At 36.7% G+C, this 17,395-nt stretch overlaps 1 protein-coding gene across 1 annotated transcript in view; it reads left to right on the top strand.

Annotated features, from left to right (window-relative positions):
* SCAF4 (SR-related CTD associated factor 4) overlaps nt 1–17,395 on the top strand; it is a 63,709-nt gene that overhangs the window by 20,276 nt on the left and 26,038 nt on the right. Inside the window, 8 exon segments of the mRNA XM_017883888.1 lie at nt 6,290–6,373; nt 7,174–7,218; nt 9,020–9,181; nt 10,590–10,725; nt 11,050–11,192; nt 11,773–11,949; nt 16,446–16,627; nt 16,981–17,089. Coding sequence (XP_017739377.1) covers nt 6,290–6,373; nt 7,174–7,218; nt 9,020–9,181; nt 10,590–10,725; nt 11,050–11,192; nt 11,773–11,949; nt 16,446–16,627; nt 16,981–17,089 — 1,038 coding nt within the window.

Genomic DNA, 17,395 nt, shown 5'->3' with positions numbered 1-17,395 from the left:
AAAAAAAAAAAAAAAAAAAAAAAAAAAAAGAGAATCAGGACATGCCTGTAATGCCAGCGCTTTGGGAGGCCGAGGTGGGCAGATCACACAAGGCCAGGAGTTAAAGACCAGCCTGGGCAACAAGGTGAAACCCCATCTCTACTAAAAAGGCAAAAATTAGCTGGGTGTGGTGATGCACATCTGTAATCCCAGCTACTCAGGAGGCTGAGGCAGGAGAATCGCTTGAACCCGGGAGGCAAAGGTTGCAGTGAGCCAAGATCCCGCCACTGCACTCCAGTGTGGGAGACAGACTTTCAAAAAAAAAAAAAAAAAAAAAGCAACAAACAAATGGGAGAATTAAACTCAGCAGAACTGGCAACAGTAGAGGGCCCATGTCTTACCTGGAAATATTTGCATGAGTCAATATTCAGAAATAGGAATTTCTGAATGTATAACATGCTGGCTATTTAAAGCTGTCCCTCATGCCCTAAGATAAAATTGAGCTCTAAAACATAAAAACAGTGTATTGATCTTTTAGTCTTGAGAAATTGAAATTTGATCATCTAAATAAATTATGCTTACACTTTTCTCGTAAGTCACCACATTCAATATTGTAGGGTCTTTTAAAGCATCAAAAAATTGACACTATTTTAGTAATTTATATCGCCTCTAACTTGTTGCTTGGGTGGGCACGTCACTTTATACCTCTGTGCCACTTAAATTTTTTAATTAAAAAGTTCTTGGGTTCAACTCCTCATAACAATTATATGTTAGTATATTACTTTCTAGTTTGGGTCTACATTGCAATTTTTTCCCACTTAATGTAACTGTACAGTCCTTTTTATCTTTACTATCTGTACACTATTTTTCTGGGCTAATATATTTGAAATAATTTTGTTATTGTTAGGTACTAGTTAAAAGAATTAGAGTTTTGGGAAATGGTTGATTACAGATTGAATTACGCCACTTAATTAACTTTATATCTGAGCAGACTGTTGAGCCTCAGTGCTGTCATCTGTAAAATGGAATTATAACGTCTGCCTCACCATAAAGGCTGTTACTATTTCTGTCCAAATGGACAGTGTCAGTGTACATGCCTACCAGGAAAGTATATCAATTTATATCCTTTATGTCAAAGTACATCAGCATAATTTCTGGATTTCTGTATCTGTCGAGTGAAGGCATTGCTGTAGGTATCAGGGAGCTTTTTTGTCTTGCAAAAGGTGGAGACTGTTTGATGAATTTGCGCATTAAATAAGTCAATAAAATATTAACAGCATTCATTGAGTGTTAAAAGGTGATTTTGCACACCTCCAAGTTTGAAAAATCTGTATTCGCCTGTAGTGTTTCTCTTTATAAATTATGTCAAATGCAAATGCACAGCTTGAAATTTTAAGAAAAATGTTGGTAAAGGAGAATAGAAGTAGTCTGAAAAGAAACTTCTCTGGTGGGGTGGCACATGCCTATAGTTCCAGCTGCTGGGGAGGCTGAGATGGGAGGATCACTTGAACTCCCGAGAAGTAAGTAGGGGTGCTCACTTATAAAAAAGCCTTGAAACATGGTCCTGTCTCCTTCTCAGCTTGCCATTTACTAAGCTCTCAGATATTTGTTGAATTAATGAAAAATGAACCAAAAATGCATTTGTTTCCTTGCCTGCCACTCATTCCTTAACCAGTTGGAATTTGGAATCACTTTCAAAAACTGATGTCACTTGCATTCACCTAATTGCCAAACTAAATGAACAAGATTTGCTTTGCATCCTGATGAACCTCTTGTAGCATTTGGCTATGCCAGATGTCTTTAATTTCTGGGATTCTACTTTGTCCTGGTGTTCATTTTTGCAGGTTTTTTTCTCTGCTGCATTGAAATTTTTGGTATATATGTTGTTGTTCTGTTTTGTGATTTTTTGTTTGTTTTTTGTTTTTGTTTTTGGAGACAGAGTCTTGCTCTGTATCCTAGGCTGGAGTGCAGTGGCACCATCTTGGCTCACTGCAACCTTCGCCACCTAAGTTCAAGAGATTCTCGTGCCTCAGCGTCCTGAGTAGCTGGGACTATAGGCACGTGCCGCCACACCCAATTAATTTTTGTATTTTTAGTAGAGATGGGGTTTCACCATGTTGGCCAGGCCGGTCTCAAACTCCTGACCTCAGGTGATCCGCCCGCCTCGGCCTCCCAAAGTGCTGGCATTACAGTTGTGAACCACCGCACCAGCCTGGTATGTATGTTCTTGGGTCCCTTCTTACTCCAGGCTCCTTCTAACCTGTCCTCATAGTTCTATAACCTTTCAGTTTCTAGCCTGGATCTCTTATACATTCAAGATCCATATTCCTTTCTCTGCCTGGTATTTAGTAGGCATCCCAAATTAAATTCAGTATGTTTCATTGTTATCCCTGAATCCAAACGGTATACAGGCAGGCACAAAGGCCCTCCTGGATTTTTTTCCCCCCTATATTCCCTATCATAGTTGATGGTCTCTGCACAAATTTAGTCTGTATGCAGCATTGTATCGGGTATGGGTATGTTTTGAGGGAGTGTGAACTTTAGAATCAGAAAATTTTAGTTCAGATCGTGGCCTAGGCATCATCTAAAACAGATGTAACCCTTTTTGAGTATTATCTCAAAACAGATGTAACAGATCTGCCTTAGTTAACATGATTAAGTAAAAAGTACAACATGTCATATCACTTAAACTCATTGCTGCCTGATAACCACTCAAATGTTGATTTCCTCTTCTCTTTCCAAATAATATTTTCTTTATGGAATGTAATAATACTCTGCAACTGTCTCAAGATTATGGTACCTGATGGTTCTCTTGCTGGTCTTTTGCCTGAATGATGGTTATACTGTTATGTGGTATAGTCTTTAATTTTTTAAATACATTATGATGCTTTAAGTAGAGACTATGGAGCGTTTTCTTAGAAGCTACACTAGTCTGTCTTGTGTGTTCATTTAGCTGTTAATTTAGTGAGTCGCTTACTGCTGAAATGATTAAGAAGTGCTTTTTGGAGGGATTAGATGAATATTAACTCTGGGTTAGGCTTCCTTAAAATTTACTCTTAAGCTTTCAATGATCAGAGAAGTAAGTTCTTACTGTTGCTCATTCTTTCTTCTTTCTTTTTTTTTTTTTTGACGTTTCAGTACCAAATAAGTCTTTATTCATTGCTATTTTCCCAGGGAAAGGAGAAGGGAAGGGAAAACAGTGAGTTTGTATGTTAGAAAATCATTAGAAAATGGGAAAGGAAGCCGGGCGCGGTGGTTCAAGCCTGTAATCCCAGCACTTTGGGAGGCCGAGACGGGCGGATCACGAGGTCAGGAGATCGAGACCGTCCTGGCTAACACGGTGAAACCCCGTCTCTACTAAAATACAAAACTAGCCGGGCGAAGTGGCGGGCGCCTGTAGTCCCAGCTACTCGGGAGGCTGAGGCAGGAGAATGGCGTAAACCCGGGAGGCGGAGCTTGCAGTGAGCTGAGATCCGGCCACTGCACTCCAGCCCCGGCGACAGAGTGAGACTCTGCCTCAAAAAAAGAAAAAGAAAAGAAAATGGGAAAGGAAGTACCTGGTTCAGCAAAATCAATCATGAAATAGATGCCCACCCCCCAGTGATGGGGAAACCAGTGCCCGATGGGCCTCAGTCTCCTACAGTTCAGGAATGAGGAGAAGGGATCAGGAAAAGAACAGACAGGTGAAGGCTTTCTTACCCACCCTCCGCATAGAGATTTCACACAAAGCTTTGGTTTGTAGCAGTAAACAGGGAGTCACATTTGTTCATCTCCTATAAAATAATCTTGTGGCTATTTTGACATAAGTTTCTTGTACCTGCATGAAAGTTCCAGACTGCCTTGGATATACATTTAGATTCCTTTTCTTGGCCTCCTGACCATCCTGACCCTCTTGACTTTCTACAGGGAAAGGCCCTTTATTGCTTCTACTTTATTATTAAAGATTTAATCTATTCAAAATATAGTAGTGTATTAAGTGTTTGGCATGAATCACATTAAGAAGTGGTCTTGGCTCAGGAGGTTGAGAACAAGGAAGAGAGGGTTCCTAGTTTCGTCGGGATTTTTGCAGAAATCATTTAAGAGTTGTGGAGACAACCCAAGAATTAAATGTGTGTGAGCGTGTTCATTCTTAAAACCCATGGGTTTTTTTTTGTTTGTTTTTTGGTTTTTGGTTTTTTTGTGCATGCCCTTTTGCTGTGTTAAGGTATAGAAAATAGAACAATAATAAGCAACTGTCTTATAAATAGATTTTGTAACATAGAATATACCTTTTATAAATGTATGCTACATATTTATGAATCATGCAGTGTTGTTTTTTTAGAATTTGTATTTAAGTTGAAATATGTTAAATCGTTTCTTACTGGTTTATATAATTTTAAGGATTTACTATTTCTTCTCTTTTCTTTTTTTTTTTTTTTTTTTTTTAAAGACAAAGAGTCTCGCTCTGTCGCCCAGCCTGGAGTGCAGTGGCGCGATCATGGCTTATTGCAACCTCCTCCTGGGTTCAAGCGGGTCTCCTGCCTCAGCCTCCCAGGTAGCTGGGACTACAGGCACCTGCCACCATTTTGTATTTATAGTAGAGATGGAGTTTTGCCTTGCTGGCCTGGCTGGTCTCAAACTCCTGTCGTCAGGTGAGCTACTGCACCTGGCCTTACTATTTCTTTTCTAATTGCCTTTCAGTTAGCATTTTATTCTCAAAGAGAATTTTTTTATTACATTGGCAAATGGAGTAATACAATGAAGAATCACAACCTTATTTAGAGAATCTTTTTATTAAAATGAATTCCTGTGTTCATATATTAGTGTTTTCTCCATTTTCTGTATCTTATGGAAAATCATATTATTTTCTGCTTAAGTAGTTATCTGGTTTTTTATTGATTATATTTGGCATTCCATACCTTTTCTAAAATTGTTACTGATGTCTATAGTTTTGAAAAGGTGTGAAAGCTGTCTGAATTTTTAGGATACACTGCTAGGTGGGGCTGTTTACTCTCAGAAAACACTCGTGTTTTAGGCCAGCCTCTTAGCTAGTGGTCTGGTAAAGGTTCATACCCTAGGGCTCCATATTTGGAATACTGACATAAATTGAAAGAATGGAAATGTGATTCGTATGAGTTTCATAATGTTGGGAATCTCTGAAACTTCACAATATCTTTTGGAAGTCCCAGGTAAGTGTATGCTTATGGTTAAACCAAACAAAAACAATAAGAAGCTAGATATGTTTCTTAATGTCAGGATTTTATCTTTATAACCCTCTATGGACTCTCCTTATGTTTTGGTTGGATTTAACCCTTTGAGAGAAGTATGTGGTTAAGTTTCATGGAAGCACCTGACGGCTGTAGATTTACTGTTGTGAGATTTGTTAAATTTGGTTTTTATTTGTTTGTGCTTTTTGGAAACAAAATCTTGCTGTGTTGCCGAAGCTGGAGTGCAGTGACGCAGCCTTGTCTCACTGCAACCTCCACCTCCTGAGTAGCTGGGATTACAGGCGCATGCCACCACGGCCGGCTAATTTTTGTATATTTAGTAGAGACATAGGATATAAAAAGTAATCCCCCCATCTGTGGAATGTTAAGCAGACATCCAAGACAGTCAAAGCCTCCTGTAATACAACATCCCACACTCTCTTCTGGTTGTACCAAAAAATAACCAGTGAATGATTTTACCTCTTTAAAAAAAAAAGCATTTATACATTAAAAAGTGGGATGAAGGGACCACTGATAAGACATGGTATGTACTGAGTAGAGTTGGCTTCTTTCTCTGGCGTCATCAGAGGCTGGACTCTCATTGGTTTTAGTTTCTCCATTTTCTGCAGGTAAATCTTTAGTTTCTTGGTTAGTCACTTGAGCCTGTTTTCTCGTTGCTCCCCCTCCCTTTCCCTTTTGTGTGCACTTTTTTGTCTAAGGATTTATCCTTCTCTGCTGCTGTTTTTCAGCTTCATTTCCTCTTTGGCAGAAACAGGTTTAGCTGACAGCCATGCCAATTGCCTCTTGGGCTGTTTCTTCACTACCCCTTCACCACCCCTTTGGCAGAGCTGACCTTCTTCTTGGGTATCATGGCAGTGGGGGTGTGTGTGTTGGGTACCTGCACACCAAGAGCCTTCACAAAGCTGGGCTGCCTGGCCACCAAAGCTCTTCCTGCTGCCCTAGCTGCTAAGACCTCCCTCCCCCCCCACCCCATTTGTATTTTCCAGGTGGTGATGCAGATATGTAGGAAAGGTGGTTATTTACTAGCCAAATAGTTAAACTTTATGTTTCAAAAGATTTTTTAAAGTGTTGTTTTGTGGTTTTTTTTTTTTTTGTCTTTTAAGCTCTTTTCACTTATGGATATGAAACCTCCCATCTCTAGAGCCAAGATGATTCTCATCACTAAAGCTGCTATTAAAGCTATTAAGGTAATGACAAAATAAATCAATTTGAGAAATGTTTTTGAAATTTTGAAAATATTTTTTACTTTTAAACATGAGAAGTCAACTTGTGAATTAGTTCAGGCCTAAATCAAAGAGCTCTAACCAGCCTTTGCTGAAGGTACATGATAAGCATACATTTGCATTGTAACATATTGTTTCAAAGCAGTTTGGTTTTGGCAGGGATAGGGGGATGGAGTCTCACTGTGTCGCCCAGGCTGGAATGCAGTGGTGGGATCTCGGCTCACTGCAACTTCCCCCTCCCGGGTTCAAGTGATTCTCATGCCTGAGCCACCCGAGTAGCTGGGATTACAGGTGTGCACCACCATGCCCAGCCTCAAAGCAGTTTTTTTAAATTTTCATGTATTCCTTATCATAAACCAACTATTTAGCTTCATTTTTAAAGAGAAAAAATTCAAGCTCTGTGAAATGAAATGTCTTACCCAGTATCACACTTTAAAATGTGACTTGTTTTAGAAACTACATTGTTTAGCTCTAATCCATTGGTTTTGTCCCATAAGGTTGCCAAATATTCTGCTTCATGAAGGTTTATTGATTTAAAATTTAAGAAAAGGACCTTCTGTTTGGGGAATTTTGTAATTTTCTGTTTTAGTTTGTTTTCTCTGATTTGTTTTTAAGTTTTTTTTTAATTTTTGATTATGTATTTCTCATGGTTCATTCAGTATTGATAATTAAATTGTATAGATTTCAGAGTTTTAAGTATTTTCTAATTACAGGAAATGCAGAAATATGTAAACTGAACAGTAATTTTCTCTTAATTCTTTCAGCTTTATAAGCATGTAGTTCAAATAGTAGAAAAGTTCATCAAAAAGGTAACTATCTCTCATTATTACCTCATTTTAGTTACATTATGATTTGTAATTGACTTTGTAAATTTAACCTGGATGCTTGTTTCTAAAGCCACTTCATAAAATGTAGTCACTAGAGGTTCTTTTTAATCACTAGAAGTTTATAAAAACAAATTTTTTAGCGGTACCATTAATTGGTACTTCACTTACTGTGAACTTAGCACTCAACTCACAGCAGTTTCTTATATGTTGGTCATGACCCTTCCCTAAACCTGAAGTGCTTACTCTACCCCTTGCATTGACTGCTATTGACGTTTAGGCGTTTAACTCAGCTTTGAGTATTTCAAATGAAACTACTTTGTAAAATTTTCCCAATTTTTCCCTTTTCCCATCAGAATAAAATTTTCAGTTCAGTTGTCTGTTGTTTTACAACTGTGTGATTAGCATACATCTGTCTCAGTAGAAAATAGAGAACAGAGACTTAGTTCTTAACCCCTGACCTGGAGCTATGACATGTAGTACCTACTAATCAGTGTTTATAAAAATGTCTCTAATCCATGGCCCTTGTATACTGGCTTAGGTACAAAAGTTAAAGCTCCAACAGGCAAAAAAAAAAAAAAAGGTTAGTAAACGCTTTGCATATAGTACATCAAAGTACAAATAAATAAAGTGGAAAAAATTACCTAGAGGCACTGTCACCAAATTACTGCAATATTTATTAATACATTTGGATTTATTTTTTATTTATGTACGTGTACATTTATAAAAGTAAAAATGGGTATAATACTGGTCGTTAGCCTGCTTTTCCCACAGAGTTTATCATAAACATTTGCAAAATACTCTCTGCGGTTGTTACCATGATGCACGTGGCCATTTTCTGAATTGTTCGACCTAATTTTTTTATTTTTTGGCATAAATTCCTAGATGTAGAATTGGTGGATTAAATAAGACTTTGCTTTTATTGCTAAATTGTCTTCCATAAAGGGTTATACCTGTTTCCACTACCACCAGAAATATATATAGGTGTCTGTTTCTCTGCTTTTCTCTGCTGTTGTCAGTTTGGTAAGCCAAAAACAACTTCTCCTTTTAATTTTTTTTTTTTTTTTTTTGAGACGGAGTCTTGCTTTGTCGCCCAGGCTGGAGTGCAGTGGCACCATCTCGGCTCACTACAAGCTCCACCTCCTGGGTTCACGCCATTCTCCTGCCTCAGCCTCCGAGTAGCTGGGACTACAGGCACGCACCACCACGCCCGGCTAATTTTTTGTATTTTAGTAGAGATGGGGTTTCACCGTGTTAGCCAGGATGGTCTCGATCTCCTGACCTCATGATCCGCCCAACTTGGCCTCCCAAAGTGCTGGGATTACAGGCGTGAGCCACGGCGCCCAGCACTGTTTAATTTTTATTTGGTACTGTACTTTAATAGAATTAAAATTGATACATTTTAAAATGTTTTGTTAATTTTGAAAGGTAAAAATTACCTTTTTGAGCAGGATGAATTGTAGAGACTACCATAATAGGTGAATTTGTATGGAACTGGCTTAAGGATTGGTAAAGTAATGTTGATTTTGGGACATTGGGTGTAGGGAAGCAGAGAAATCAAAGAAGGGTAAAACCTTGGGGGTCAGCAGTATCAAGAGAATAATGGTAGTTCCATATAGACATAGGCAGTTTGACAAGTTAGCCATTTAGAGAGCTGAAGCATTCACGTAGTTTTTTAAAAACAACCTTTGGATGGATATAGAAAAGTTTCATGAATGTGAAAATAGTAGGTGTCAGATTGTGACTTTGCTTTTTCTGTACTGATTTTACATCTTTATCCTTGCAGTGTAAACCAGAATACAAGGTTCCAGGATTATATGTAATTGACTCAATTGTGCGACAGTCTCGTCATCAGTTTGGAACCGATAAAGATGTTTTTGGGCCAAGATTCTCTAAAAACATAACCGCCACATTCCAATATTTATATCTTTGTCCATCTGAAGATAAGGTATAGTTAATTTTTAAACTAAAACTTGTATTTTTAAAAAAATATTATTTTAAATGTATATTAGATATTTGGAGCCTACTGTATTACTAGATAAGATTTTCATATAGCGATGTCTGTGAGGTTGAAACATAACACAGTTTTTTCTTCAGTGGTCGTTTCATATTTATCTGTTTTCTTATGAGTTCTTTAGGATTCTCAGTCATACTGTTGAAATATGACAGGAACAAAATTTATAGAATCAAAGAGTGTAATAGTGGTTGCCAGGGACGGGGGTAAGGGAAACATTAGGAGCTGCTAATCAACGGTTTGACATTTCATTTAAGCAAGATGAATAGGTTGTAGAGATCTGCTGAACAACCTTGTACCTATAGTTAACAATTCTGCATTGTACACTTAAAAATGTGCTAAGTGAGTGGATCTCAGTTAAGTGTTGTTACCACAGTAAAGTAAAATTTTTAAAAAATAACAAGAAAAGAACATCATCTTTAAAGAAGGTATCGTTGGAAAGATGTGCTTGTGTAGTTGAGTAAGGAAGAAATTGTGCAGTAGAAAAAGACAGCTATCATCTGATTGTTGGTTATTCCAGAAAGAAAGGGCCAATAACTGATGTTCTTCCCCAACATTTAGAGATGCTGATGCTTAAGTGGTATTCATTAGCAATCAGACTACAGTATTTAATTCCTTATGTATACAGTTGGCTTTACAACATACTATATAAAAGTAGAAAAACATTACAGATACAGTAGCTGACTATAAGTAGGAGGGGGAATTATACTAGTAAACATACTCAGAATAATGAAGAACAGAGACATTTACAATAAACAGCATATAAATTGGAGTGTCATAGATGCTTTTTTTATATTCTTGGAAGAATGCTGTTATGGGAAAAATACACCCAAAACCAAGATGATTCCTTAAGTAAAGATAAAAGTTGTGCCCATGAATAACATCTTCTCTGGATCTCCTTCATATTTACTTGGCCACATAATTTTAATTTTGATTACAGGCCAGTTTCTTAAATATTTTAGCTGTTATAATTACTCTCAAGAAGTTCTCCTTCATTTACTTCTTTAAGATAGCTTTTTTTGTGTGTGTCAGTAATAGAGTTTCTTTGTAACCATAAGTAAAATAAAATGAAAATGTCAAATAAATTTCTTTTTATTGTCTGGATCTATTGTCCCTCTCTGTTCCTTACTCTAGATGATACCACTGAAGAAAGACTAATTAGAGTAGTTTAACCAAGTTGTATTTCTGATTTTTTTCCCCCCGTTTATGAAACACACATAGTATGGAAATATTAGCCTAGGGGGTTTTCCTCTCTCTCTTTTTTTTTTTTTTTTTTTGTAAGAGTATAATAGGTTATTTATGCAAATATTCATTGTATATTTGTGTTCCCCATGCATAACAGAGTAAAATAGTTCGTGTGCTGAACCTTTGGCAAAAAAATGGAGTGTTCAAAATTGAAATTATTCAACCTCTTTTGGACATGGCAGCAGGAACCAGTAATGCAGCCCCAGTAGCAGAAAATGTTACCAATAATGAAGGTATGGTCAAATGTATCTGTGAGCTCACACAATGGCATAATTTTTTGCACATGAGACAGTCAGAGTTTATCTGTATTGATGGAATTTTTCTATAAGAAGGAAACTTGAGTTTACATCTTGGAAGGTACGATTTTCTTTCCATAATTTCTATTTATAATAAAGGTCTACTTTTCTGGTAGTTGTTACAGTATGAACTATAGTGCCACAATCTATATATTTTATACTGTGTTAAATTGGATAAAACGTTATTTTAGCGAAGAAGCTTAATTAGGAAAACTTGTAGATTAACTTGTTTTTAGGCCTTAATGCCCTTTTCTTTTTTAGGTTCACCTCCACCTCCAGTAAAAGTTTCTTCTGAACCTCCCGCACAAGCCACTCCAAACTCCGTCCCAACTGTACCACAGTTGCCCAGCTCTGATGCTTTTGCTGCTGTGGCTCAGCTATTTCAGACAACTCAAGGCCAACAGGTAAACTGTCTACTCAAAGGTGAAATTGTTTGCAGGACTAGGTACTGTTGTCACTTCTTGTTTTCTGTTCTTCGTTAATAAGCACATTCAAAGGAGAAAATACATCTGCTTTTCAACTAGAAAAGCCTTCACGAGAAGTAATGTAGGAGTAATAGGGAAAATGTAGAAGTGATAAACAAGGGAACAACACACAACTTCAGAACTGCTAAGTGGCTCATGTTGCTCACAATTCTAGCATTTCTGATGGATTTCAAAATTATTTGTAACGGAGAGGATTTTTCCATTTTTCTAGAAAACTTATGCTTACCTTGTTCACAATTTAGTGTATTTTCTTTTCTCTTTGACCATCATCTTATATCATTGACATTGTCAGCATACATTTTTAACCTTAAGCAATGCCCATTGTATCTCTATATATTCATTCACAACAAATTTAACCATTAGTAAAAGAATTTTTTCCCAATTTATTCTGTGCCTGTGCTACTTTGAATCACCTTTAAGACATCTTTTTAATTAAATTAACTTTTGATAGTATGATTATACTTTGTTCTGTGATTTATTGATTTTCCCATTCTTTAAGCTTCAGCAGATCCTTCAGACTTTTCAACAGCCTCCAAAACCACAGTCTCCTGCCCTTGACAATGCTGTGATGGCTCAGGTTCAGGCTATCACAGCTCAGTTAAAGACAACTCCTACACAACCATCTGAACAAAAAGCTGCTTTCCCCCCACCTGAACAGAAAACTGCATTTGACAAGGTATATTTCTCTCACATAACCCACTCCACCATTTATATCACTCAACTTGAATTATGGAAGTTATCCCTTCTGTGGATTGTTCATTATGTTGTTTTGTAATTTGGGAGATTTTCCCCCTCAACATCAAAACATCGATTATTTTCCCTGGTTTTAAATGCGATGTGTGCTCACTGCAAAAATTTCCAGGGTTTGAAGCTGAATTTGCTAGTGTAAAATGAAAAAAGTGAAAAAAAAAAATTAGGGAGTAAAGGAAACAGAAAATTCTTCATTAACCCCAGTACTTGGGGATTACTGTGTAACATTTTGCCTTATATCTTTTCAGAATTAATTTCCTACAGATACATGCTTTTAATTGATTATAATACATACCCACTTGTTTTGGTGTTAATACTATTATATCTTTTTTGTTGTTGTTAACGTTAATAGTGGATTTAGATCTACATTTTTACTGAATTCATGTAATACATAGTATTCCACTACATGAGCACATTACAGTTCAGCCATTGCACTACTAATAGACATTCAAATTGCTTTCGGTTTTTTGCTGTTAAAAAAACCTGACAGCCAAGTGTGGTGACTCATGCCTATAGTCCCAACACTTTGGGAGGTCGAGAAGGGAGGATCTCATGAACCCAGGAGTTTGAGACCAGCCTGGGCAACATAGTGAGACCCCGTCTGTGTTTATTTTTAATATATGTGTGTGTGTATTAATAATGTATGGGTATTTTAATAATATATAAAATATATAAAATATATTATTTTTAATATGTGTGTGTGTGTGTGCATTTTAACCTTAGTTACCATATATATATTATATGAGGGTTTGGGAACCAGCTGGACATGGTCACATCTGTAGCCCTAGCCACCCAGGATGCTGAGGTGGGAGGATTGCTTGGCCCCAGGAATTCAAAGCTGCAGTAAGCCATGATTGTGCCGCTATCCTGGGCAACAGAATGAGATCCTGTCTCTAAAAAACAAGCAACAACAAAAAAGAGGATTTGAGTTAGGTCAGTGTCTTTCAGCTGCTCTATCGGGCCTGTGGTTTCTTAGGCGTCTTTAAGAAGCTGCCACTAAGGATATGGATATGCTGAACAGCTTAGAGCTTCTCATTGAAATTTAACCCTAACAGCTTCACTCTTGTCTGTTTTATTTGGTTTATGACTTTGTAAAACATCATATGACATTTCAGTTTTCACTGCAAAAAAACTCAAAAGTTTGAAAATCAGGACTGATGCCTTTGGTTTCATCATCTTTAAAATTTCTGATTCTTTCCAACATCCTAACTATAAAACAGAAGGACTTTATTGCCAATAGTCTAAATTAAAATGCACGTAGTAAATAACAGTTTTCATTATATCTTAGTGATTTATGAGTGATGACTGATTAAACAAAAGTTGGATACATTTTTTTGAGTAAAAAAGAAATATATACGTGTAGAAAAAAAAAACAAAACAGGTAATAGAGAAAGTTATAAAATAAGGGAAGAATTCCACGCTGTAGATTTGAACAGATTTGTTTGTATATATTCTTGCATACCTGTTTGCATGCGCATATGAACATAAATTCATATATTTGGTTTTATTAGTTTTTTGTTTTATGTTGTGATTAGGAAAACTCATTTGTATTAAAAAAGAATTCTATATTCTAGTAAGGTTTTTTTTTATGATTGTGTGTTTAGTCCCTCTGGAATCTGTTTTAGAATATGGTTCAAGATAGTTAAACCTTTATATTTTTGAAAATAGCCAGTTCTCCCTCACTACTTTTTTATACACTAAATTCCAATATGTTTCTGTGTCTTACCTCTGGACACTGTTCTGTCCCACTAATATATTTGTTTATTTCTGCATCATCATTATTCTTGTAACAGACTGTCTTTCATTTCCTAGTGTCCCGTCTCTCCCCCTCCCACTTAACTGTTTTCAAACTCCCCTCATACTTTTTCCAACTTTCTTCATTTATCATGAAATGTATTAGTCAGGACTTCGAGAGAAACAAAACCAGTAATTGTATCTACATCTGCATCTGTCTATCTAGATTGTTGAATGAAAGATAGGTTTACCTTACGAAACTGGCTCACGCAATTGTAGGGGCTAGCAATTTTGAAATTTGTAGGGCAGGTCTGCAGGCTGGAAATTCAGGAGGCGTTAACATTGTAGGCCTGAGTCTGCATTTGCAGGATAGCAGACTAAAAACTCAGGCCAGGGTTTCTCTGTTGCACTGTTGAGGATAATTCCTTCTACCTCAGTTCTTATTTTTAATGCCTTCAACTGATTGATTGAGGCCCACTCATTATCGAGAGTAGTCTGCTTTACTCAGAGTCTACTGATTTAAATGTTACTCTCATCTAAAAAACAGCTTCACAGCAACATCTAGATTAGTGTTTGATCATACAGCTGAGCACTACATAACTTAGACAGGTTGACACAAAATTAACCATCACAGCATACTTTTCCAGATAAACTGGAAAAAACTATACATTTCTATGTCGGTGTATAGAATTCCTTTGAATTTATAGGTAAATTTAGGAAAAGCCATGATAGTGAGCATCTTTCTCTTATTAATGTGAATTCTAATTGCTCTAGTATTTAACCTTAAGTGGATTGGCCCATAAGTTTAGAAAAGGAATTCTGTGCTTTTCCTTTGACTAAAAGGTCTATTTCAGGCTTCTCACTGGAAATAATTTGTTTCAGCTGGTTTATAGATCTTCAGTTTCCTAAAAGCAACTAAAATTTCTTTTGGATAGACCCCATTTAAATTTTTTAATTGCTTTAAGTATTTTTTTCAAAGCAGTATTCTTCAAACTTTAAAGAACATATTAATATGTAATAAACTGTGAAGATCGTAGGTTTTGTTTTTTGTAGGCAACTTTGACCAGATTTTAATTTTGGCTCCAATTACTTACAGACTATCCTGTTGTTAAATTAATGTTTAGTGTTCAGTAGTGTAAAATAAAGATGGTAGTAAAAATATTTTATTGTTACCATGAGGGTTAAATAAAAATGTGTGTAAGACAGCAAGGCACCTGGGCTATGATGGTTCCTGTACAGAAAATACTAACTTGCTCATTTGTAAGAACTTTACTCACTTGGCCTAGAACTACAAAGAAAGAAACATAAGTTAGCTCTATCCCAAAACACTCATTACACTTAGTTTAGTCCTATATACTATGTTGTCTAAGGACGGAACTTTCATTACTGATTCAGAAATCTGTTGTTCAATAAAGCAAAACCAGAATCTCTAGGCAGAACTATTTTTTCTTTTTCTTTTCTTTTTTTTTTTTTAGGTGGAGTCTCGTTCTGTCACCCTGGCTGGAGTGCAGTGGTGCAATCTCGGCTCACTGCAAGCTCCGCCTCCCGGGTTCATGCCTTTCTCCTGCCTCAGCCTCCCAAGTAGCTGGGACTACAGGCGTCTGCCACCTCGTCTGGCTAATTTTTTTATTTTTATTTTTAGTAGAGACGGGGTTTCACCGTGTTAGCCAGGATGGTCTCGATCTCCTGACCTCATGATCCGCCCGCCTCGGCCTCCCAAAGTGCTGGAATTACAGGCATGAGCCACCGCGCCCGCCAGACAGAACTGTTATAGAATGACACAGGTTTAGGAATTTAAGGAGCACAACTTGAAAGGAAAGATTGCTTATTGAAAGCCAGAGACTGAGGGCTTTCAAGTTGAAAGGACTAGTGTCCGTATCCTGATTCTGCCATTCACTGACTGTACAATCTTAATCATGTTTCTTAATCACCCGAGCCTTTGTTTTCTTGTAAAAAAGAAGAAACTATCTACATTGCAGTGTTTTTGTGATGATGAAGTCTTTATGATCTGATACACATTAGTAGGTATTTAATGCATTACCTTTTTTCTGAATAAATCTTACTTAAAATTGTTCTTCTAGATATGTGATCTCATTAAGTCTCCTGAATTTTTTTTAAATGAAAGTTTCTGGTAAGCTGTGAAGTTAAGATAAAGAAGCAAGTGAACCTCTTAGTGGACGGCTAGTGACCTTTTTGTGTCCCTGCCGTTTTTTTCTTTCTTTATATTAGTATATTTTTGAGGAAGCAGTATATGGACACTTTTCTATATGCATTTATGGTGATTGGATAAGACAGTCTTTTGTACATTTTATATTGACTGAAAATGTATACCCATTTTCATGTGCACGAAGTTCCAAACATTTTTAGTCTAGGAAAATGAGTATTTTAGAAAAACATGTATGCTGCTAAATTACTTGTGAAATACACCAATAGAAAATAGAAAGAAAGCACTGTACTACAATTGAGGAAGGAAAACAGAATGAAAACATTGTGTGTTTTCCAAACCAGCATCTGTGTAAAAATTGTTTATATGTACAAACCAAGGTCCTTAGGGGCATGAGGGAAAATAAGATTGTGCTTGACAATGTGGGTTTCTAGATGGTGGTAAACATCCTTTGTTTTCATAAAGTTTTTTGTGCAATGAATCAGTCTAAATTTTAAAATGAAATATTGACATAATTATTCCAGAAGTTGCTTGATAGATTTGACTATGATGATGAGCCAGAAGCTGTGGAAGAATCAAAGAAAGAGGATACCACTGCCGTTGCCACAACAGTACCTGCTGCCTCTGTGCCCCCTGCACCCACCGCCACCGTGCCTGCTGCTGCTGCACCCGCTGCTGCCTCTCCTCCTCCTCCACAGGCACCATTGTTAGTTTTTTTTTTATTCCTCAGCAGATAGAAAATTGGTAATAGTTGTAAGTTGTAAGGCATAATCCAAGTAACATTTAGCAATGAAAACATTTTTCAGTGAAGTTGTTTTGTAAAATTTGTGGTATTAGTTTTCTCTTGAATGAGGAAGGGATCCTCTAAGATTTAAAACAAAAAATGTCTTTTATGTTGGGAATAATACTGAGTTTATAAATTAAATGTAATATATAGGTAAATATGTGGTTCAGTAAAATGTTGATTAATGACTCATGAACAACACTGTTTCTGTAGTTTAAGTGTGGCTGAGAAGCTTGTGCTTCTGATTGTGTAAAAGATTATCCACCTTTTTTTAGTGGCTTTCCTGGAGATGGCATGCAGCAGCCAGCATACACACAGCATCAAAATATGGATCAGTTTCAGCCACGAATGATGGGAATACAACAGGATCCAATGCACCATCAGGTACAAGCATTTTTCTTGCAGTTGAAAGAAAGATCTATTCGTTATAGAGTATATGGTTTACATTCCACAGAGCACTATGCAGCTATGTGATTGGCTGAGTCGTACTATAGCTCTGATAAAAGCTGTTGAACACATAACTGTTTTGAGTTGCTTTTTTTCTGTAATTAAAACAAGGATGCCAAAATCACATGCTCATATTTTAATAGTAGGCATTTTAGTTAAAAGAATTTAGAGATTACAGTTATATTTGAAGAAACCAACCTGTTTAGGTAGACAACTTTTTCCCTTGGAAGGGCCTTTTCTTCT

The sequence above is a fragment of the Rhinopithecus bieti genome, unplaced genomic scaffold (assembly GCF_001698545.2).
Source record: "Rhinopithecus bieti isolate Rb0 unplaced genomic scaffold, ASM169854v2 scaffold_13207, whole genome shotgun sequence".
In the NCBI taxonomy this organism is placed as follows: Eukaryota; Metazoa; Chordata; class Mammalia; order Primates; family Cercopithecidae; genus Rhinopithecus; species Rhinopithecus bieti.
This window is presented reverse-complemented; position numbering and strand designations above follow the sequence as displayed.